At 43.0% G+C, this 24,484-nt stretch overlaps 1 protein-coding gene across 29 annotated transcripts in view; it reads right to left on the bottom strand.

Annotated features, from left to right (window-relative positions):
• Nucleotides 1-24,484, bottom strand: part of PPP6R3 (protein phosphatase 6 regulatory subunit 3) — a 129,071-nt gene that overhangs the window by 14,914 nt on the left and 89,673 nt on the right. For 11 of the 29 annotated variants that reach the window (XM_082476444.1, XM_082476445.1, XM_082476446.1 and 8 more), the window contains 8 exons: nt 24,320-24,435; nt 22,577-22,662; nt 16,189-16,275; nt 11,563-11,660; nt 9,803-9,857; nt 8,804-8,934; nt 3,961-4,082; nt 1,083-1,202 (listed from right to left, as the gene is read on the bottom strand). In XM_082476444.1, the coding sequence (XP_082332570.1) occupies nt 1,083-1,202; nt 3,961-4,082; nt 8,804-8,934; nt 9,803-9,857; nt 11,563-11,660; nt 16,189-16,275; nt 22,577-22,662; nt 24,320-24,435 (815 nt within the window). The remainder of the gene's footprint in view (nt 1-1,082; nt 1,203-3,960; nt 4,083-8,803; nt 8,935-9,802; nt 9,858-11,562; nt 11,661-16,188; nt 16,276-22,576; nt 22,663-24,319; nt 24,436-24,484) is intronic. The other 18 variants (XM_082476452.1, XM_082476440.1, XM_082476443.1 and 15 more) reach the window with 10 other exon arrangements.

The raw sequence follows: 24,484 nt of genomic DNA, 5'->3' as shown, positions 1-24,484 counted from the left end.
TAAAAGAACACGTCGATGTTAATTTCTTAATTTTGACAAATGTACCAAGGTTATATTAACATCGGGAGGAAGATGGGTGAAGGGTATACAGCCACTCCCTGACAATCTTTGCAACCTTTCTGTAAATCTAAAATTATTCCAAAATAAATAGTTAATTTTTTTTTAAAGAAAAGCATGCTGGCTATTCAACTGCAGTAAACTGGAAACAACCTTAATGCTTCCCAGTCCACGCCCGGCCACGCTCCACACGCATGCCTTCCACGGCCGCCCTGCAGTCTACTACCGTTAGCACAAACAGCAGCAAGGCTTCCTGTGACATAATAAGGAATATGTGTTTGGTCTCTGCCCACCCACCCCCCAAACCCTTGGAACCTCTGAAGTGACAGACGGGTGCTGATGAGATGACTGGCGGCTGGGGGCTCCTGGACAGCCTCAGGGTGGAGGCCGGCGAGGGGCAACCAGGTGGCGAGAGGGTTGGAACTTTCAGACCTACCCCACCACTCCTCCCCCAACCTTCCGGAAGGGCAGAGGGGCTGGAAGTCAAGTTAATCACTAATGATCAATGATTTAATTGATCATGCCCACTTAACGAGGTCCCCATGAAAACCCAAACTGCAGGACTTCAGAGCTTCCGGGTTGGCGACAGGGGGTGGCACATCACAAACTCCATGGGGATAGAAGCTCCTGTGCTCGAGGCACTTCTGGACCTTGTCCTATTTACGTCTTCATCTGGCTGTCCATTTGTATCCTTTAAAATATCCTTTGTAATAAACTGGTAATAGTAGGTAAAGTGCTTCTCTGAATTCTGTGAGTGGTTCTAGCAAATAATCAAACCCAAAGAGGTCACGGGAACTCCCTATTTATAGCCAGTTGGTCAGAAGTACCGGTCGGGACAGGGCAGCTATCCTGTGGGACTGAGCCCTTAACCTGTGCGGTCTGACTCTAAGCCCAGGTAGTCAGTGCCTGAACTGAGCTGTACAGGACGCTCAGCTGGTGTGGAGAAATGGTCTGTGTGGGAAACTCACACATTTGGTGTCAGAAGTGCAGTTTTGAGAGTAGAGAGGAGTTTTTTTCTCGCTGACCTTCTAGGTCCTGCAGGCACAGGAGTGCGTTCAGAGGTGGGAGCGGCGGGACTGCAGGGGCGCTGCTCCCTGTCTGTGCTGCTCCTCTCATGCTGCAGTTTGGGTCCAACCTGCCGGTCTCTGTTTAAAGGTCGACACCTGAGATGTGTCCCTTCAGATGAAATCAGGTCTGTTTGTTTGCTCTCATCGCACACCATGCTTTCCCTCACAGTACTCAATGCTGAATCCCCAAATCCTTGCTGGGACAAGCTGGGTGTGGGGACCACTGTTCTTTATCAGGGATGTTTTCTATCACAATTTGGAAGCTCCAGGCTGTAAGCAAGGAATGCTAGACTAGGGAATCTGCTAGCTATTTGGGGATTCTCCTTGAGACAAATGACCGAGAAGTACCTGTGTACAACAGAAGTGTACCCATTTTACAGATACACCACCTTACTGTGACTCTGGGCAAGTTATTTAACTCCCCTTAGCCTGGGTTTCCTCATTTGTTCAATTTGGATAAGACCATCTACTTAGTCCTGAGGGTTAAATGAGGGCCTGCTTCCTGCACTGCACTCTGTGTGTGTGCAGCTGGGCTCCAATGGCACCGAGAAGGGATGATACCTCAATGTCTGAAAACCTCACCTGCAACCTTAGAAGGGTCAACCTGACAGGACTTTTGCCTGCCACCATATGCAAAGTTCTAGACTCATTCCATCCAAGTCCAAGTTCCACTTCATAACTAAATTAGGCTACACAAAAATGACTTTCCTGTTGTTATCATTCTGGGATATTCTTTCCCAGATTAGCTCCCCAGAATTGGTCTAACATTAAAAACTCAACAGTCCCAAAAACCACTGAAAGAAGCCACAGAGATTGCTGGGGACGGCGGAGGCTCTCAAAGTCAGGGGGTGAGGCAGCTCAGAGCCCTAGGAGAGGAGCATGCCCCCACTCCCCGGCCCCACCTCGACCTCTGTGGCCCTGTCAGTGCACAGGAAGCCCTTCCCAAGGAGCAGAGTCAGCAGGGCTGAGGCCTGTAAGGCCGCACGCCATCGAGGAAGGGTGAATGGGACCTTCATCCGGGATGCTCCCCCTCCGTCTCTCCCTGTCCCCACACCCGGCTCCAGCGTCACCGTGACAGTGGCAGTGAGTCATACCAAGTGTGTGGGCTCTCTCCCAGTCACATATCACCCACCCAGTGACCTCAAAGAACCACAGACTCTGAAATATTACTCAGCCTTAAAAAAGAAGAAAATCCTGCCATACGCTCCAACATGGATGACCCTGGAGGGCATCATGCTAAGGAAAATACACCAGTCACAGAAGGACAAATACTCTGTGATTCCACTTCGATGAGGTCTCTAGAGGAGTCAAATTCACAGAGACAGAAGATAGAATGGTGGCTGCCAAGGGCTGGGGCAGGGGGAATGGGGAGTGGTTGTTTAATGGGTACAGCTTCAGCCTTGCAAGACAAAAAAGTTCTAGAGGATCTACTGCACAATAATGTGAATATACTTAACACTACTGAACCGTACACGTGAACACACACACATTCTAGAGCTAAAAGATCAGGGCCTCCAGCCTGTCCCTTTCTCCCTGCCGCCTGGCCCCTGTCCTGATCAGCCCTCGCCATTTCTCACATGTAATGGTGAGTCTCTTACTGGTTTTCCTGTTTCCAGTGTGCGCTTTCTAATCCAGCTCTCACGCTGCTGCCCACAGTGATCATCTCCAAACAGATCAAATACTGTAATTCTTAGTAAAACCCTCAGGAGGAGGATTACAGCCTTCAGGATAAAATTCTCCTTCTGGCCTCTGGCCTCACCTCCACCACCTCACCCTTTTCTTGAGCTATATTAAACAGCTCTGCACCTTCATGTGAGTTGCCTTCTGTGCAAACTGACTGATCCCTACTTGTCCTTATTATGCATCCCATTCTCTGGGAGGTCTCTGCAGACGCCTGGGGTGAGCCGGGCCCCCCCTGAGCTCCCCCGGCCCGCCATCCTCATCACACTGGACGGTAAACCTCTCCATTTTGTCAGTAGGCTCTAAGCTCCTGGCACACAGGAGAAACCTGATAAAGGTGTGCCGATTTGAACCGTATCACGTCCTCGTGAAGCAGGTGAGCTGGGAAAGGAGTGAGAGGACACAGGATCTGTGCTTCCTCTCTGGCTCTCCGTTCTCGGATCTGTAACACGTGGGATTTGCTGGATTACTGCTAAACTCTGAGGTTACGAGGAGGTTGATCCTGACCTCCAGAGCTGGGTTTCAGCCTCTGGAACTGAGTCATAAAGGCCTTCCTGGATAACAGGAAGCCCTTTCAGCCTTGAGGAAAGCCCCAGTAGCAACCCACATGGCTCTTTCACAAAAAAATTTGTCTGAACTCTTAGAAGTTAACAGTATTTTTAGAAGGCCAGCTAACACAAGTCTTCTTAGCAAGTAGCAAAACATAAATAAGCACTTAGCTGGACAAGTTTTAGGATTACAGGATTCATAAATAAACCGTGAAGAACCCATTTAAAACTGTTCGCGCTTTAAGGTGTTTCCTCTGGTTGAAGTGCACTCCCGATTCTACAGATCAGTCTTTCCTCATCTTTCCAGAATCTACTGTCTTTCCCCTTTTGCTTTGGTACCCAGTCTCTGTAGCCAGAGGATGGACCTACCAGTGTGCTCTGTCCTCTAGCCAGACTCACACAGAGGGTTTCCAAACCGTAAAGAGATGCTCTCCCATCAAAGGTGTAACTTGCTCCTTCCCTTAGGCCCGGTCCTTGAGACTTAAACCTTCAAGGGGACTCAAATGACAACATGTGCTTCAACTTAACTATTCTTTCAGAAGACATCTCAGATACTGTAGGCTATCTCCAACACACAGCGGCTGATACGGAAGAAGAAGGCAACTTACGTTCATTCAGGTCTACCTCCATTTTATCCTCTGTGTTGGCACTACTGGATTCAAACAAGTCTTGTTTTGCTCCATCTTCTTCTTCAGAGTCTGTACTTTCCTCACTGTCTGTACTCCCCGAGCTAAGAAAAAAAGGACCAAAATATTTAATGTTGCCTGTCAGCCACCAACTAAATCCAAAGAATTCAAAAGTCCTCCAACAACAAAAAGATCGTACTGCACTTCACCTGAATCCAATCTGCCCGTCCTTCTGTTAAGACTGATCCTACTCTGGGTCACCAGCTGCTCTACCACTTGGGCTTGCTTGAAGACACAGATCATAATCTAAACAACTGCCTTGTTTGGAGGGTGTGTGGAGGTGTCCCCTGGTGGCGTGAATCTGCATTTCCCTAATGACCAAGGATGCTGAGCTTCTTCTCAAGTGCTCATCTTCTTTTCTCAAGTGTTCTTTTCACATCTTTAGCCTATTTTAAAAATTGGGTTGTCTTTTTTATTACTATAGAGTTACGAGAGTTCTTTATATGCTCTACACAGAAGCCCTTTATCAGATATATGATTTGCAAATGTTTTCTCTCAGTGTATGCTTTGTCTTTCCATTCTCTTAATGTTAAGTGTCTTTTGAAGAATAGAAGTGTTTAATTTTGATAAAGTTTAACTTATCAAAATTTTCTTTCATGTATAGCACTGCTGGTGTTGTATCTTAGAAATCTTTGCCTAACCCAAGGTCACAAAGATTTTCCAGTATTAAGTTTTCTGGTTTTAAGTCTTACATTTAGGCCTAAGATCCATTTTGGGTTAATGTGTATTTACAGTAAGAGGTATGGACTAAGTTCATTTTTTTACATACAGATGTCCAACTGCTCCAGCACTATGTCTTCAAAAGACTATCCTTTTTCCACGGATCTGCTTTTGTACCTCCACCATAAATCAGATGTCTACATGTGTGTGTAGGTCTACTTATGGGCTCTCTATTCTGTCCCCCTGATCTATTCCCTGTCTTAATTACTGTACCTTGAAGTCAGGTAGTGTTAATACTCTAATGCTGTTCTTAATGAAAGTTGTTTTGGTTATTCTAGGTCCTTTGCATTTTCATATGAATTTAAAAATCAACTTGTCAATAGCTACCAAGAAAACCTGTTATGATTTTGTTTGGGATTGCACTGAATCTAGATCAATCTGGGGAGAACTGGCATCTTAACAATATTAAGTCTTCCAATTCTTAAACATTTATCAAGTCTTGATTTCTCTCAGCTGTTCTATAATTTTCAGTGTATGGGCCTTGCACGTCTTTTGTCAGATTTACCTCTATACATTTAATATTTTGATGCTACTATGAATAGTACTGTTTAGTAATTTTAATTCTAATTGTTGGCTGCAGTATGCAGAAATACAATTATATTGATCCAAGATTGTGCAATCTTGCTAAACCCACTTAACTGTTCTAGTAGTCTTTTCGCAGATTACAACACATTTTCTACATAGATAGTAACATTGTCTATGAACAAAGGTAATTTTACCTTTTCCTTTCCAATCTAGAAACCATTTATTTCTTTTTCTTGACTTACTGCACTGGCTAGAACCTCCAGCACAATACTGAAAAGCAGTGGTAAGAGCAGATACCCTTGTTTTGTTGCTGATCTTGGGGGGAAGTCATTCAGTCTTTTACCGTGAAGTATGACGCTAACTGTAGGCTGACTGGAGAAGCTTTAAACAAGCTGAAGGAATCCTCTGCTATCTCTCGTTTGCTGAGCATTCCTATCAGGAATAGATGTTGGATTCAGCCACATGCCTTCTGACTGGTTTTCAAATGTTAAACCAACTCTGCACTGCTGGAATAAACCTTGCATGGTCATGACGTATCGTTGCATTTATTTGCTAAAATTTTTAAAGGAGTTTCTGTACCTATGTTCATGAGAATAACAGGTCACTTTTCTTTTCATACCATGTAATGCAATGCCAGCTTTTGGTACCAAGTTACAACGATGTGGCTTCATAGGATGAGATGAGTACTATTCCCTCCTTTTCAAGTTTCTGGAAGCTTTTGTATAAACTGGTGTAATTTCTTCCTGAAATGTTCGGCAGAACTCACCAAGGAGAAACCATCTGGACCTTGAGTTATTTTGTGTGTATGTGGCAAGTTTTATATTAAAAATTCAACTTCTTTGATATAGGACAATTCGGGTTATCGTTTTTTGCTTGAGATTTGGTAAGTCTGTGTCTTTCAAAGATCTAAGTTGTCAGATCTATTGGCATAGAGTTGCTCCTAATATTCCTTACTATCCTTTTAGTATCTGTAGAATCTGTAGTGATGTCATCTCTCTTGTTCCTGATATTAATAATGTGTATCTTCTCTTTTTTGCTTGACCATTCTGTCTAGAGGTATATCAGTTTTATTAATCTTCTCAAAGAACAACTTTTAGTCATGACTCATTGATTACAATGATTTTCCCTACTGTTTTTCTGTTTTGTATTTCTAGTCATTCCTTTTTTTTTTTTTTTAAATTTTATTTATTTATTTATTTATGGCTGTGTTGGGTCTTCGTTTCTGTGCGAGGGCTTTCTCTAGTTGCGGCAAGTGGGGGTCACTCTTCATCACGGTGCACAGGCCTCTCACTATCGTGGCCTCTCTTGTTGCGGAGCACAGGCTCCAGACGCGCAGGCTCAGCAATTGTGGCTCACGGGCCTAGTTGCTCCGCGGCATGTGGGATCTTCCCAGACCAGGGCTCGAACCCGTGTCCCCTGCATTAGCAGGCAGATTCTCAACCACTGCGCCACCAGGGAAGCCCTAGTCATTTCTTAAGGTGGAAGTTGAGGTCACTGATTTGAGATGTTTCTTCTTTAATGTAAGCAGTTAGTGCTAAAAATGATCCTTTAAGTACTGTTGCAGTTGCAAGGTCCAAATCCTGATATACTGTGTTTTCGTTTTCTTTCAACTCAAAGTACTGTGCAACTTCCCCTGTAATTTTTAAAATGTTTTTTTGGGGGTTAAGATTGATTGATTATTTATTTATTTGTTTTTATTTTTGGCTGCATTGGGTCTTAGTTGCGGCACACGGGATATTCGTTGAGGTACGCAGGCTCTTTGTTGCGGCGTGTGGGCTTCTCTCTAGTTGTGGTATGCAGGCTCCAGGGCACGTGGGCTCTGTAGTTGTGGCGTGTGGGGTTCCAGAGCACGTGGGCTCTGTAGTTTGCAGCAGGCAGGCTCTCTAGCTGAGGTGCACGAGCTCAGTAGTTGTGACGCGCAGGCTTAGTTTTCCCACGGCATGTGGGATCTTAGTTTCCTGACCAGGGATCGAACCCACGTCCCCTGCATTGTAAAGCAGATTCTTTACCACTGGACCACCAGGGAAGTTCCTCCCCTGTGATTTTTTTCTTTAACTCATGTGTTATTTGTTTCCACATATTTGGAGATTTTCCAGAGATCTGTTACTGATTTCTAACTTAATTCCATTGGGGTCAGACAGTGTATTTTGTATGACTTGAAACCTTTTTACTGAGACTTGCATTATGGCCCAAATATGATCTCTCTTGGTAAATATTTCATGGTATACTTGAAAAGAATACACATTCTGCTGTGGAGTTGGGTGCAGTACTTTATAAATGCCCGGTAGGTGAAGATGGTTGATAGTATTATTTAAGTGTTCTATATTTTTATGGCCTATTGTTTTATCAATTACTGGGAGAGGAGCATTGAAATATCTGATTATAACTGTGCAATCTGCCTTCTTCTCTTCACAGTTCTATCAGTTTTTGCTCTATTTTGAAGCCTTGTTATTAGGTACGTAGACATTTACAACTGGCATCATGTTCTTCTAATAACCCCTTTATGACCTTTCCTTTATCCTCTTCCTTTGAAATCTACTTTAATATATTTTTTTTAATTTTTATTTGTTTATTTATTATTTTTGGCTGTGTTGGGTCTCCGTTTCTGTGCGAGGGCTTTCTCTAGTTGTGGCAAGCGGGGGCCACTCTTCATCGTGGTGCGCGGGCCTCTCACTATCGCGGCCTCTCTTGTTGCGGAGCACAGGCTCCAGATGCACAGGCTCAGTAGCTGTGGCGCATGGGCCTAGTTGCTCCGCGGCATGTGGGATCCTCCCAGACCAGGGCTCGAACCCGTGTCCCCTGCATTGGCAGGCAGATTCTCAACCACTGTGCCACCAGGGAAGCCCTACTTTAATATTAATATAGACCCCTCTACCTTTAATTTTAACCTGTTTAAATTTTTTTTTAATTTAAGTTTTTAAATAATTTAAATTATTTCCCATCAGCAGCATAAATCAGGCCTTATTTTTTTTATCCAGTCTGACAAGCTCTGCATTGTAACTGGGGTTTTTGGATAGAGTGAATTTTAAAAATGAGGGGGAGAGGGGAGAGACTGGGTTGATCCCAGTGGGTATCAAATGACATGACTCTGTCTCCCCAAGTTAAATTAACTTTTAGAAACAACTTTTCCCTTCCCCGGGGAAACTTTCAGTCTTTTGTAAGAAACAACATATAACTCAGCTGCTGCTCTTATTCCTGGTAAGGCAACGTTTACTCAAAGCACGATATGACTACATTCCTCAGCATCATTTCCCAATGAGAAGAGGCTGTGTCACAACGTTTCATGAACTATGTCTAAACACTTCGAGCATTTTCAAGTAGATTACCTTGATCGGTTCACACTGCAGACAAGTGCAGTGGCACCAACTCACATCAATTTAAAAGGGCATTTCTGATCATGAGAAAAGCACTGATCTCTAGGTCAAGCATATATGTTTGGAGAGGTTACAGTGTACGTCTCCTAATAATTATTTGCTTTATGCATTGGATACTGTTACTACTATAACGAACTTTTTTTCACCTTGATCGTCTTTGGGATTCTGGTGTAAATGCAATGTGTTTTTCCTCCCAGATATCTTCCTCATCAGAGCCACCATCATCAAACTGCTGTATTCTTTCCTTACAACATGCTTCAAACAAGGCAATATTTCCCTAAATAAAAATGAGAGAGAGAAAATCAATTTTAAAATCAAGTTATTTTCCGCGGAAGTTACCAATGTAAATCATCTTCTTCTATATCCTTTAAAAAAAAACTGTGTCTATCACATATACCAAGATAAAATGTAAGCATCTAATGTCAGCTTCTGTGTAAGTAACAACAAAAAGTTCCCCCCAAAAGACTGGCTTCAAAACTAGCATACAAGAAACTGAGACTGTCTACATATACTCACTTTCATCTGGTGAAAGCACCACTTTAATTCTAAGAGTCTCCCTGGCCCACCTACCTAAGATGCAGCCCAGACCTACCCTAACACAAAAAGCTCTTCTTTTACCGGGCCAGCTAAGCAGTGATGAGTGTCATGGTCCAATCGGTTAGTTTCTAACTTATCACAACAGCAGATAAACCATTGGTCTCTCATGTTAAGTGACATAAAAATCAACATTGTGCCCATTCAAATGACACTAATCCTGTGTCAATCTGCTGATGTGGCTGACTTGGCATTTCGCCCGCCTGGCGATGAGAGGCTGGCCCTGATCTAGCCCAAGTTTCGCTCCTGGTGACATTCAGCAGATGTAAGAGGCAGCAGGCTGGAGTCAAACAGCAGTCTTTGAAGCTCAATATCTACACTGGTTTTATTAGCCCTGTCACATCTTAAACCAGGGTTGCAAATTCACATGCCCACAGGGGCCAGGCAGGTCATGTGAGTGGCTGCTGAAGTCACAGCAATCTAAGACAAAGTTTCCTAGGGCGCAGGGGTCCCAGTGCACACAGCTCTCGCAGGCAGGCTCTGAGAGAACCCCATTCCCACTTGTCCATCTCACGTATGCCTTGTTGCTCGCGACAGGCCTTAATACTTACACTTTCATTTGTATTGAGAGTAAAGTTGATGTCTGATACCCGATCAAAAGAAACACTGTAAACAAAATATAAGTGCAAGAATAGTTAATTATCTATAGACTCAGAAACAGTATTTGTGAAATTCTCCAAATTTAAAATATTTACACTATCATTAAAATCTCTGTAAGTAACAACAAACAAACTCTGCTTACATTAAATGATACCTCCTCCCTTGGTATAAGGAATTTACACAGGATGGGAAGGCTGGAATGGAAGCCTTTTGAGACATAATAAACACACCCTCGAAGCCTTCCTATAAAAGATTTTTAACATCCATGGTAGAAACCATGGTTCCATGGGCCATACTTCATAACCCCAAAAAGGTTATTTGCAAAGAAGAAATAGGTCAAAGCACAAGAAAGGCCACAGAAGCTGTCAGACCCCGAACTTTCTCCAGGTATAGTCAAATTCACACATAAAACACACAGATACCCCTGAAATCTTATGTTATAATATGGCACAGTTAGGAAAAAAGTTGGGAGTAAAAGAATTCAGAGCCTATTAAACAATTTTTGAGTAGGTGGGACTATCTTATAATCCTTAAAAGATCTGTTCGAATCAAACATTATTCCAAATACCCAACACAAATTCGAAAGAGACTATGCATTCCTAACTAGTAACTCTTAATAAATGAGTCCAGACAGGCGAATGCTGAGATGCCACATGGGGGAACCTGCGGGTTCTGGTGTGAGCGCTCCTGGGGTACAGACACAAACACCGAGTCCTTGCTCTTTCTGGATTTAAATGAGCCGATTCTTAGGGCAGCTGACAGCCTTCAACTACTGCTCTACTTACAGTGGAGCCTCCAGGCCCCTGTGCCAACACAGCATGTTGTTTGGCACAATTAGAGTGTAATGGAAAAAGTCTTTTAGCTTCTCACCTGCCATAAACTGCAACTAATGACAAACAACAGCCTCCGCTGGCTGTAGTTCAACCAACTACTGAGCATCTACTGCTAGTGGGGAACCCTGAGAGATGCTGGGTGTTGGCGACCACCATCAGGGAGCCCCCGTGAGAGAGAACTCGGCTTGGTGAGCTGTAACACCCCTCTTGTAAATACTTCATTTATAAATACCTCTCATTTCCCAAGGTCAGATGCTAGAACATTTGTTTTCATTTCTGTGGATGGCCCACACATCTTCTATTCATTAATTCTGCATATTACCAATAATTCCCATTTCTGTGCTCCTCTTTCCCTGACTGCAGAATGAATGAACTTAAGGCCTAGCTCTCGGGGGAAAAAACCCCAACTCTGCCTTCTGGTTAGTCACCTAGAGAAGAGAATACACATGGGGTAGAGCTGCTCAGCCATAATATGATACCCCATTCACTGTGTTCTGTAAAAGAACCACACCTGCTCAAGCCAGGTAACTAGGTAACTGACACAGGGATTAACAAGTTTAGATGATGTGATCCAGCACTAAAACCTCGAAGAGGAGAACAATGACCTGAGTTCCTACACCTAATACAAACAAGCCTCTGTGAAAGACCAAGGCCTGTCAAGGCCAGGGGCAAGCCTGCTCTGTGGGCGTGACATTCTATTCCTACTTGTTGTCTGTCTGGGTGCTTCAGGCTGATAGGCTGGAACTAAAGGAACACCTGGAGGGCAGGCTCCTCCCAACTCACGAATGCAAAAGGGTTCCAAGAACCCAGGAGAACCAGAAGGCCTCACAAAGAGCAGGAGTGGAGGCGACAGTTATGCAAACAGAAGACATACTCACTTGCCAATGTCATCTTGATCTGCAAACTTCTCATCGTTGAAGCCAAACTGGTCAATAAAATTGGACGTCATTTGTTGCATCTGATAATCAGAAAAGGCCTGGCAACCCCAGGACCAGTGACAGTGATATAATGATTCTAATGACATTCTACATACTATTTGCTCATTTGTTTTCCAGAAATCATCTTATTTATATAGCCATAGGGCCTAAAAGGTTGGTGTGTTTTTCTAAAAAAAAAAAAAAAATCAAATAATTTCAGACACGATTTACCCCAAAAAGGAAATGTTTGGAATTTGGTCCATAAATTATTCTAATGCACACGTCATGTAAGAAATGTTAAGTGACCACTGACCTCTATTCCGAATTATCTTTAGAGAGAGGTTTGGGTCTAGTTCAAAAGGGTGATCAAGTGACATGTGACAGTCTGAAATTATAAGGTGTATCAGTCACCTCTGAACACAACCAACCTTATCTTAAGATCCAACCAATGGTAACCACCCACCCTCCCTCTTTGCATCTCCCCACCCACAGTCCACTACAGCAACATGGCACCAGAGGAAAAATGACTAACAATCACAATCACAATCCTACAACACAATGTTCAGGGACACTTCATTTTCTTAAAAAAAAGATTTAAGGCTCAGAGGCTAGGAAGAGTAGAAGAGCAACTACTATCCTACCTACCTTAGAGAGAGGACAGAAAGTTACAACACTGATCCAAAATCACTCTGAAAAGCCTGCAGCACTGAAAGACCCGTGCGGGAGCCGGCTCTTGTTCACTACACCGTTTCTAGAGAGCACCAGGCTCACCTGGGCTCTCTTCGGCGAGAAAGGGGGGATGTTAAAACGGACTCCACAAAAACGCTGCTATTCTAATTTCAAACAACAAGCAGGCCCGGGGGAACAAGAGAGGTCAGCAAACGTGTTCCATGTTCTCAGTCAGGAGTAAAGAACAGACGAAGATATGCAAGTGCCACTCCTCACTCTGCCCCGAGCAATAAATGTGGAGACAAACAACGCGCGTGCTGCCCGCGCAGACAGAGCTGTGTACGGACCTCGCGGGGGCACAAGTAGCAGCTGAACTGAAAGCGTCGCTCCTGAGGCCCCTACTGGGAAGGCCAAGCTCTCCTCGGTTCTCCATCTGAGCAGAGCCCACGCACTCTACCCTGCAGACAAACACTGCAGAAATGCCTCTACCGTTAATTCCTGATTATTCATTCTGGTGGCAGGGAATTATGGCATGGATAATCCAAATAGTGGATAATTTAAAAATAAACCTTATATTTGGCTTTGGAAGGCATCTTTTCCTTAGGTCTAAAAAATGCTGCATCTAGTTTACCGAGAACCTAAAACCTCACTTTTCGCTAACTCGATACCCACCACCCCCCTGTTCACTCTCACACTTTCCCGCTGCTCCCTTTCTTGCCCAAAGAGACAATACTACATGAGCACACGAGCACTCGGGGCCAGCCCCCCAGGGGTGCATTTGGTAAGGCACACCAAAGCTGTGGGAGTTTGGGTGAAAGCAGAACGGTAGGGACGAGTTCTGGGAGGCTGGGCTGAGTTTTGGACATACGAATATAAAATACGATAAGTAGAAAGAAACCAACTCGTCTGAATTGCTTTATCTTTTATAAGGTATGACGCATGGTTGGTAGTTTCAAAGGTGTGGCAAAGAATCACGAAGTCCTTCTTCCGAGCAAGCAGTAGAAGCCAGGCTCTGAGTTTATTGACAGATTAGAAATTTGGTTGCACAAGGGGAAAAGGTCCTTTTCAACTGTTTTCTTTTTTTTTTTTCTTTTTCTTTAAATGTTTTGTACTTCCAGAGATCATACTGTAAATCTTTTGAGTGTAAAACGGAAGAAATATTCCCAAAAGTGTTCCTTTAAATGCTTCATGATACTTTAAATGCTTCATAACAGAATGCAAATACTAAGTGTATTATAAATACATGTGTGAATGCATACATGTACAAACATATAGATACATACACAGATACACAAAAACATGCACACACATATTTGCATTGTCTCTCTTCATCTATGGAGGGAGATATATAGCAGCTGACAGACACAGCCTCCACGCAGTAACGCAGAGGAAAAAGAAAACCAACAAACCGTAGTCCTCATTAGTTCTGAGTCTACTGTAGCTTCTAGGAAGATAAAACCAGCAAAGAACTTAGGTTTCAAATCTGATTTTGACTAATAAAGCCATCGAGGCTTACTAAACCCACATAAGTGAAGACTGCTACTGTATTCTATTTAAAGCTTTATAAAAATGTTTTGGACTCTGAGAAATCCAAATCTGGAAAGCACCATACAGTTGTGCAATTATTAAAAACTTTTAATTATACAAAAAAGGGGGAAAAAAACCCCACACGTCTCAGAACTGTCATCCTGGCCAAAGCCAAGGACTGTTCAAGTCACTGAGGAGGGAGCCCACCGCTTTCTTAAGTAAATCTCTTGGGTGGACCCACCTGGGCAACAGAAAGTCCCCGTCCACCGACCTGATGGCCTATGAACAAGCCTGTCGGGGACGGGGACGGCGGGAGCGGTGTCCATCCTTGGCAGCCAGCCCTAGTTCTTCAGACACCACACGAGGAAGACCTCCTCACCCTCTACCCTGTGAGGCAGCCTTAGGAGGAGGAAGAGTCAAGCTCCGGAGGTGAGGAAACCAGAAGGGGCACCAAAGCTGCGAGCACGCCCCGAGCCAAGTATGGCCCCCCCCCCAGGTCTGTTAAGTGAGCTGCCCTAAACTCTCTGTACTCAAGCGTTACCAACAGACCTAGCTTTAAATGTGAATGAGAACCTCAAATTGATATATATAAACTGATTTGATTATAAAGGAGACCAGCATGAAATTCTTACATTAACCTAGATTTGTATTCTTAAATTCAGAAAAAAATGCTTTGGAGTATGTTTATTTTCAAAATGATCCATGACTGGTGTATAGTTTAAACATGCAAAGAAAAGTTTACTGGAAGGCTGTCAATCAGAAAAGAATAATTATTCTTCCTGCTTTTAGAGGGTTACATGAAGTGGATAAAACCCACAGGAACAGTAGCCTGGTGTTAAGGCAGTCTGGTGACTGGGCTTGCTTTATATGCACATCAGCAGTCAAAGCAAAAAAATGTCAGAAAATTCTCCCCAGAAAAGCTATGACCCTGTAACCAGATTTCAAGAGAGAGAAGGGAATCCACTTTCCTGGTACCAAAATGTCACCAGTACCCAATTAAATCAGTTGCCCGGAAGTTCCGAGTTTATTAGCTTATTTACAAATAGATGTTTAAGGGCATTCTTTTTCTTAAAGCTATTCGCCAGATCAAAATCACCTTGAAGATGTACATTGTACACCACCAAGCTTCTTTGTAGGGGTGGAGCAATGTGTAGCACTGGGGTTCAGACCAGGACGAGGGGACTAATTCAATACTGTCCAGGCGTTCCAGGGTCGGGCAAGGATTGCTCAAAGGCACGAGGGCTCACAGTGAGCCAGCTGGGCCTCCGAGGTGGCCACTGCTGCCGGACAGCAAGCCAAGGTGAGAGGTGGCAATGAGGCCCTGCTGCTCGACAGCTCCCCGCCCCTCTCCTCGGGAGGCTGGCTTCCAAAGGGCAGTGTCAAGAATCAAGAGAAGCCTGCCAGCCACCAAAATGCTACCTCAGGCCTAGCCTGAAAACGTGAATGTTAAATTGCCTTAGTACCAAACCAAGCAACTGCTTAGCTCAACCTACACCGGAGTGTGTCAGTCTACTTGGACGCCGAAAGGCAAGGCCAGCATAAGCATCAGAAGCTTCATCCTGGCCTTGGTAAAAGGGGCTTAAAGATGGAGAAAAAAGAAGCTAAGCAACATTCAGTGCCAGGTGGGAAGGTGACTACGTTAATTCCATTGCCACACCAAATCAACTGACAGGCCAAGACCTGGTCCTGACTAAGGGCAACTTCTTCATACGAAGAGCTGATAACTTTCAAAGGGGCTTCTCTATTTAGCTCCCAAACCTGATACCCAGTGGAGACAGTGAAATCATTCCTCACCTCCCCAAGAACCACCAATGGATGATAAATCAGCACATTTATTTCTGTATCCCGCTCTCTCTCCCACAAAGATTACCAGCAGCTGATAAAAGCGATGATTTGGGAACAGGAGGACAGGGTGGCAATGAGTTACTTCAACTACAACTTAACTTAGACGTCACTACACAATGTGAAGATACTGGAAACATGTATGCCATGTGGGGTTCAGGGATATTGTGACAGTTACTTTCACTGACGTTAAACAAGCCTTCTTATTCTTATCCACAGACCTCTACTGCAGGAACTGTCTACTGTGCAGGTCTGCATAAGGAGCATGTCCGAGGTGCTTACTGAACTGTTCAGTTCATTCAAATCTCCTGAAAATTTACCCGACTCATCACTATTATCAGATCTGAAGAAACATTCCCTGGAATTACATTCAACATAAACCTTCCTCTCATGTACCCAACACTTCCTCTTTTAAATGTCTTTGCCTAGCTAACAGGTTAACCCCAAATCACAACCTAATGCATGTCTCACTCCAAAGCTGATTCACAAATGGCAACTAAACTAAGCATTTAAAATAAAACAAAAAGCAAAACTTTAGGCATGACTCACTTGCTGCAAAGAAGAATCCTGTGAGAAACCCGTTTCTTTAAAGTCAATTTCATCATCACTGGATGAATGAATATGGCAGGTTGTAACCTATATGCATAGAAATGTAAAAAACTATTTAACAGAGAAAAATTTTGGACATTTGTATCAGCATTTTTACGGAAAAATCACATTTAGTTTTTCTCTCAATGTGTTAACAACAGCAGGAACAAAAATAAGTAACAGCTAAGTTGTAAAATCCACCCCAAAATTCAAGGGTACACTCCACTCAACCGGATGGTTTGGCTACCTATCCTGCTGCCCACCTGCGGTTACTTCACTCATGATTAACAGCACCAGAAAGCATGGGAGAGATGAGGTACTCCATTTCAGTGATTTTGGTGATTATCTCCAATTAGATGTTTACAAAGGGAAGGAAGAAGTTAATGGCTCAGATAAAATATAAAAATAATTAAATGTGCCAAGCCTGAAGGGTAAAGTTGCAATTCCCAGGGATTACTAATGAGCCACTAGAAAGGTCAGGTTTACATACAACCATTTCACTTTAAATTCTTGCATTTCTTGCCCATTCTAAGAAAAGTATTGTTCATAAATGCTAAATATGACTTAGGGCAGCAGTCCCCTGCTCATTACAAGACCCCAAGTCTTCTGCCGCTTAGAACGTAACCCGCTGCCCTCACAACTTAAAACCAACGCACATTAATAAGCAAAAGCATAAACACGACCTGCTCACCAATCCACGGTAAGTGATTTCTATTAATTCATACATGTATTAACAATTAGAAATGAAGATACACAAATGGCTAAGCACCACACTAATGACAGTAATTGCTCTACAGCAAGTAATAAATATGAACAGTCTGTAAAATTCTAAGAACAAGCACTAGAGGTCTAAGGGTAACTTACACTGTATTTTCTGAGTTATTCGTCCCGTACTTTTTGTAGAAGTGTTCTGGGCAGAGAGCACTGTCCTTGGGGGAGACACAAGCAGCCGTTACCTGCCAGCCCTTGAAGCTGTGCCTAGAAGCCTAGAGTTAGAGACACCAGCCTGGTTTGCTCTGTGATGTTCCAACACTGATTCAAGAAGCCCAAAGTAGAATCCAACTGAGTTTGTATGTGGTATGGCTTATGAAATTCTGAATAAATCACTGCCTGAATAAAATTAAACTCTTTTCCCTTTGTCTGGCTATCTTTGGTGAAGATACTGAGTCCAAGTGAATAACCCCGTGTTTCCAATTAATTCCCTCTCCGTCCTCCCTAAAGTATAGAGAAAGCATTCACACTAATTTTGAATCTGGCCTGATGAAATCAAAAGCAGAATTTGTGATCAATGAAGGGAACCTGCTTAAGTCAACCGTGGCTTTAGCAAGCTGGTGGGAAAGATATGGGGGTGAGGGTGTTCCAGGAGAGCCCAGGCAGGATGCAGAAAGGAGGTGGTGGAATACTGCTTGGTCACGGCAGCTGGCACCTTGCAGGGCAACTGCAGTCGAGAGCAGGTCAAACCGTTCCACTGCAGTGGATTTAGGAGCTCCGGGCAACCTGGCTGGCTGGCAAGTCAGTACAAGAATCACACTAAGCCCATGCGTGTTGTAGGGGTGCAGCACCACGGGGGGGGGGGGGGCGCAAAAACAGAAGACAATTCAAAGAGCAAGCTCGGTGAACTAGAGAGGAAAAAAAGGAGGTGACTACTCCTAGTATGTCTTGCTGTTTAAGTTCAAAAAGGATATAATGTGTCCTCATTCATACTTTTTGCTACAAAATAAGATTTTATCAGGTCATTAATTAAAATAAGCAAACTAGCTTTTGTTGAGCAACTACTATGTGCCAGACACTGTGACCCCCTTATATATTCTCCTTAACTTGTATCCTCAAAGCAATTAATTTTTTCCTCCAAAAAGAAACTACTGTTTTACAAAGTTATTATTAATAATAACACAATGCCTGCACACCTTCTCAATTATGTTTTTAAAAGATGTGGGGACTCTGATTCTACCTACACCATACCCAGTCTGAAATCGTCATTAATAAAATGAGCTAAAAGATCATTTAATTTACCTACAGGGGAAAACTTGTTCATCTTAGTCCCTGATCTAAGCTTCCAACACACACCCCTTTTGAGGCATCTTCAGCTCAGTAAATGCCTCTTTCATTCCTCTTTTTCCAGCTAAAATCTTAGTCATCTTGTTTCTTCTGTCTCACCCACATCTGTCCACTCTACTGTCAAAATGGAACCTAAAATCCCATCACTTCTCATCAAGTGTATTATCACCTCCTTAGTGGAAAGTTTCTCCCTCGTCTGGATTAACACTATATTAGGCGTCTAACCAGTGTCCCTGCCTCGACCTTTTGTCCCACTATAGTCTATTCTCAATCCAGCAGCCACAATGATCTTTTAAATCATTACAGGATTTTAAATCACTGACATCAAATTGTGTCACTTTTTATTTAGTTCCGAACCTAATGGTTTTTCATCTCACTAAGATCACGACCCCAGGAGCCTGCCGTGAAGCTGCGTGGGATCTGGCCGGCAGAACCTCTAAATCTCTCCTCCCATTCTCTCCCTGGCCCGCTCTGACACAGCCACGCGGGCGCTGTGCCAGCCTCTGCACTCGCTCTTCCTCCCCCACTTCCCTCCAGCCTCTACACAAATGTTCTCCATGGCGTTTTCCTAGACCACCTAATTTTAAATTGCACATCTGCCCAAAACACTCCCCGACTCCCTCCCCCTAGTTTACCCTCCATCTGTTTATCCATCTCCACTGAGGCGGGGATTTTTGCCTATCTTGTTTAGTGCAATATCCACAGTGTCCAGCACACAGCAGCCCCTCAAATATTTCACGAATACTAGTAAATCACTAAATGAGAATACAGAATCATAACTTTAAAAAAAGTAACAAGTATATAAGAACATTCTTGCCAAGCAAGATGCATTCTAAGTAAACTATACTCTTGATGCTGCAGTGAAAAAAAAGCTTTTGAGTTGTTACCTTCTTTCATAATAAAATTTCAGTTTTATTAACTGTCATTAAAAGAAAAAGCAAATAAGAGTTTTCTTCATCTTGGCTGATTAGGTTGCTAGGAGAATCGTAAGTGTGACTTGATAACTGGTAACTTGATAACTGGTAACCTCCAGTGAAAAGTGGAAGCTACAGACTCTTGCTCCTTGCTACACGTGGTCCCACTGTGGACCCCCAGCACCTACATGACCTGGGGCTGGTTAGAAATGCAAACCCTCAGACGTTCCACCTCGACCTGGTGGATCTCCAGGCAATTCATACATGCATGTTTGTATTACTCTACACAACCTCCATAAACTATCTCATAAACTACCTCAACCTTAAAAAAAAAAAATGCTCACCCTTGGAGAGGCAGGCGGAGAATGAAACAAACTCAATTTTCCAAAGTCAGTACAGAAACAATGCCTACGTTATCTAAATTGACTCTATCTAAATCCTTACCAATTTTTACAGTTTGGGGGCTTAGTCAAAACAATGTTGCCTCTGGATATAATTAAAACACCAAATTTTACTCATGATAAACTCCCAACATAAAAACATAAGCAGTATATGAATCTCTTGTTCATATACTTTGGCATGACGGGGTCAGAAGATTAAAGTACTTCAAAGATCTCAGAGAGAAGGTAATTCAAATGTTGCCCTAGAAGTGACAGGAGCTGGAAGACAGATGTTGCCCTAGAAGATGGCAGGAGCCTGGGGCTGGCACAGCTTATCTTACATAACCGAGCAAGTCCTCAGGCCCACAGCCAGTAGAATAGGTGAGTGTTTGCTGTATAAATGAACGAATCCTGGCTATGGCTAGAAAATAAAGAACAGGCCAGGGCAACCTAACAATGCACTAACTCAAGCGTTTGGTGCTGAACTACAGGTTGACCCAAGTCCTATGAATATACCTGAAATAATTCCCAAAGAGCTATCTGAGCCATCATCCTAAAACCAACTAAGTCAGGGCAGTGTATCTAACCTATTTGGGGAGGGAGGTAGGGAATAAGCAATCTGTTACTTAACTGCCAATTTCAGTGATGAGTATGCCTGAAACAATTAGAAGAGAAATGCTTTTATTTGGACTTTGCACTACACGACCTAGTGGGCATGACATTTCTGTATGACATTTTTGCAAGGGCAACACCCACTGCATGTACCAAACTGTGTTTATAATAATATTCACAACAGCACATTTTCCCTGGAACATGTGGGATATAGCCTGAAACATTCTGGGCAGAAAATGAAGAGCCTGGAGGCTACAGTTCAACTCTCCTTGGCGGCCCAGGATTAATGTATAAGGATCCTTAAAAACTTGGAATACCCATATCCCTAAAAATACTACAAAGCAAAATTCCCTATTAGAAGGACTTAAGACTAAGTAGAGGTAGTATTTTAGTACTGGGTATTTGAAACCAAGGAAGTGAAGAGGTCCTGAGAGATCAACACAAAAGTCTCAAGAAACAACAAAACCATAGAGTGGGGCTAAGTCAACAAAGGATATGAGCAATGCTAACACTCTATATACCTGACCACTTTTGCTATATAAGCGAACTTCTTCTTTTGTTTTACTGTAGATTATCTATGTAGTCCAAGTATTACGGCAGAAAGTGCAATAGGCAAAGGAGAACTGAGCTTCCATCAGCGTGATAGGTGGAGCCTGTGATGATTTTTTCCTTCATCACAGGTGTAAATGTATGTCTAGATGTGTCTGACCCAAAAGGGCTGTGCACTAATTATGCACGGCAAGCCCACGCTCCTCTGTGTGGACATACATGACATTACACACAGTCACAGACTAGATAACTGACGGCATCGTGCAAAGTAGCTGAGTGCTACCTGAACTGCAATGAAGTCCTTCTTTATAAATATTTAAACTACTCACAAAAGAAATCTGCTTGAATTACCAAAGATAACTTTTTAAAAAAATCCTGATAACAACAAGTTTAACTGGACATCCTTTACTTCTACCTCTGAAGTCAATCAAAAGGCAATTTTTAACGAAGTTTCCCAAACAAGATCAGAATTAATACTCCTATTTCTTTATGAATAAGAAACAAGACAAAAATCCCCTTCAAGGGGACCACATTTCCTGCATTCTTAACAAGGAATCAATCTGGGAACCGCTAAAATTAAAAGGTTCAATTTAACAGTATGAGAGAACAATTTCACCCTACAATAAGACCCTTATGATCCAGAATTTTAACCAATTTGACTGGGGGGAAAAAAACCAATGTACAGTGGGTAATACATTCATTAAAAGTTACTTAACCCTTCCTTGATCACTCAGGGCTGTCAAAGTGAATGCCATTTCCTCTGTTGGGCTGTGACACCCTGCGACAATAAGGGCCACCAAATCTATTTTAACTAAACGGTCCCACACAGCTCCCTTTTTACAGCTCTCTCTCAACTTCATAATTCTTCCAGCTCCTAATACCTAACAATTCTCTCACTATATCCACCTGAACAAGCCACCAACCTGTCAAGAGTCTGGAAAAAGATAACCAAACTTGTTAGACAATATGCAAAGCAGGAGGCAACGGGCCCTTCAGGCGGGTGACGCAGGATGACTAGTGACCGCTCTGCAGCACCACCCCCACCCCGTTTCTAGGCTCTGCTCTGAGCAGATAAGGCTGCCTAACAATCGAGGTGTTACTGTACATTAGAAATGCAAGACTGCGGCTGCTGAATTTCAAATACAGAATTAAATGCCTGACACACCTACTTCCATGTAGAGTCAAGGCCACCACCTCAACTATCAGCTGGCATATGCTTGCAAAAGGAAATGCTTTTCCTTGTAACACAAAAGCAATACTTACCTTAAAACTTAATGTATTAAAGAAAACAAAGACTACATTCCAAAGTCCAATATAATTTTTAAGAATATTATCAATGCCATTATTCCCTGGCTCAAAGTACCAATCTATTAAAGCTGGGGTTTCAAAGTCATCTATAAAATTTTCCCCCACTGGGAATGACTTTAATGAGGGTCAACTCAACTCAGTAACATTAGAAAATATCGAATATTTAGGTTTTCTAACCACCCGGGGTTATTTAGGCATAAGGCAACAAACCCAACACAGTAAAAGGAAGGCTAGAGGCTGCTCTGTTGAGGTGCTTGGGGAGCAGGGCACTGAGGGAGGTGGAAACCGAGTACAGTGGGAGCAGGTATGAGTAGCTTCTTTGTACCCTTACGTCGTCCCAAGCAGGAATTGGGAATTGACTAGGCAAATTAGCAAGAGTACGGTGGGCACTGACCTCTTTTACTGGTAAGAAACATGAGCTTGGCCTACAATTATCAGGACAAGTGGAAGATGTCTCACATCTTTCTGAATAGACGGGCAAAGGCCAAGAGCACTGAAATCACAGAAATGTAACCTTGTAGAACCTACTAGATCTACCGTGTTCCTCTTGTTAGTTTCTCCTAAGGAGCTGGTGCAGAACGTCTCCCATCGCTCCCTGACTTCGTCTGGAAGATCTTCAGAGGGAGAAAAGGAAAAAAGCATTATCACTACAGTGACTTGCACACAGACAAATAAACAGGTAACTCGAGAGGGCACCACCCATGTGGTTCCTCAAAGGCGAGCAAGCCCTGCAGGCTGAGCTCTCGGAGGGACGGCGTACAGCCATGCTCAGTCTGAACCCCGAGAACTTTTCAGGAACCCCCTCCCCACCACGGTCTATGCTTGATGCCAAGAGCCCTAAGCAGTTTTCTGAATTTAACAAGTTTTTTAAGACCTTCTGGTAAAAACTTAACCTGGAAAATATGTTTACAGTAAGTTCCCTGTAAAGGTAGCGGTCTTCAAGGTGGGGGTAAAAGCAGTCTTGTTCCATGGTCATGTGAGTTTAGGAAACACTGCAAATGTCAGCTCCTGCACACTTTCTTGAGAAACTCTGACTGGCAACTGGCCAATGAATGTCCCACGGAACCCAGTTTGGCTTCTCAAATTGCTCAAAGATAATGTTTCCTAAATGTTTGTGTCATAGGCCAACATATGGATACGTATGCAATAGTGAAAGCTACCTTCTACAGAAATTGTAAAGAAAAGAATACACAAATACTTTTCTGAGAAAATGAAACTATAGCTCTAATCTTGAAGGCCTCACTAAAGTTGTCATCTGACAATTCTGGTTTAAACACACGTGTGTACACACCCTTACAAAGGCAAGCAACTTCCATAAAACGAAGACTAAAAAAAAAAATCATACACGTGGCCAATTCATGTGCACAGCTAAGGACATAAAGTGTGATGATCTGGCTAACATCTCTCTCAAGAAGCAAAATTACAGGTGGGCTAGCCCCAATTTGTCCATCACTGGGCCACAACTATACTTTTCGTGCACATTCAGTAGGTAACAGCCTCTTGAACACAAACATTCTTAAGAAAGAAATAGTAGGATAGACTGAGAGATGATTTTCAGCAAGTTAATAACTGAACGAATGTTGTACCACAGAGGTTGAAGATGTTTTGCCTTCAGAGTAAGTCACAGGACTAGTAATCCCGCTGGTACCAAACCTGGAGCACACAGAGTTCTTGATGCTCTCATCTGGGAGGAGATGGACTCAAGGCCTTGGTGCCAGTGTAAAAGGAATCAATACTGCTTCTTGCAAGTAACCTTGGGCTGATTAAATTCAAATGCTAGTGCAGAAAGAGTCCTTTAGGATATTGGCTAATATCGCTCATTTTAGTAATAGAGAGATGGAAAAAATGCTGTTAAATGCTTTAATATGCCCATTAAAGGAACTCAATCCATAGGCTATGTAGGGGTCTTCAGAAGAAAATAAAAAGCAAGAGTAATTGTAGCTCAAGTGGCTCAACTGCCAGCCTACGAGTACTTCAAGCTCAAAGGAATGGTTTAGTGAGCAATACCCTTAGAGAATGAAAGTGGGTAACTCTAGTTACCGGCTGAGCCTGCCAATACTTAAGAAAAGGACTGCAGAACTAAGAACAGAGATACAGCAGAAATCTATACTGTTCAAACACATTCTCAAGAGCCTCATTCAAATCTCGAGATAATATAAGGAAACTCTTCAGACAGCTATTTAAAAAGCTATGAATATTTCCACTTTACCCTTAAATCCTTTCTCCAATCCAACAAAAAGGTAATGAAGATCCCATAAACCCATTCGTTACCTTTGATGAGCTGCTGCACTAAGGCGCTGCTGGGGCCCTTATCAGTGCTGTGCACGATGCAGTTGGCTATCCTTGTCAGGTGTCCCATGTAGCCATGCCGTCTTCCTCCTTCCGCCCTACCAGGGGTAAAGGACAAATATTCAGACTCCTGAGAGGATGGAGTGA

Source organism: Balaenoptera physalus, assembly GCF_965194825.1.
Source record: "Balaenoptera physalus genome assembly, chromosome: 10".
NCBI lineage: Eukaryota > Metazoa > Chordata > Mammalia > Artiodactyla > Balaenopteridae > Balaenoptera > Balaenoptera physalus.
This window is presented reverse-complemented; position numbering and strand designations above follow the sequence as displayed.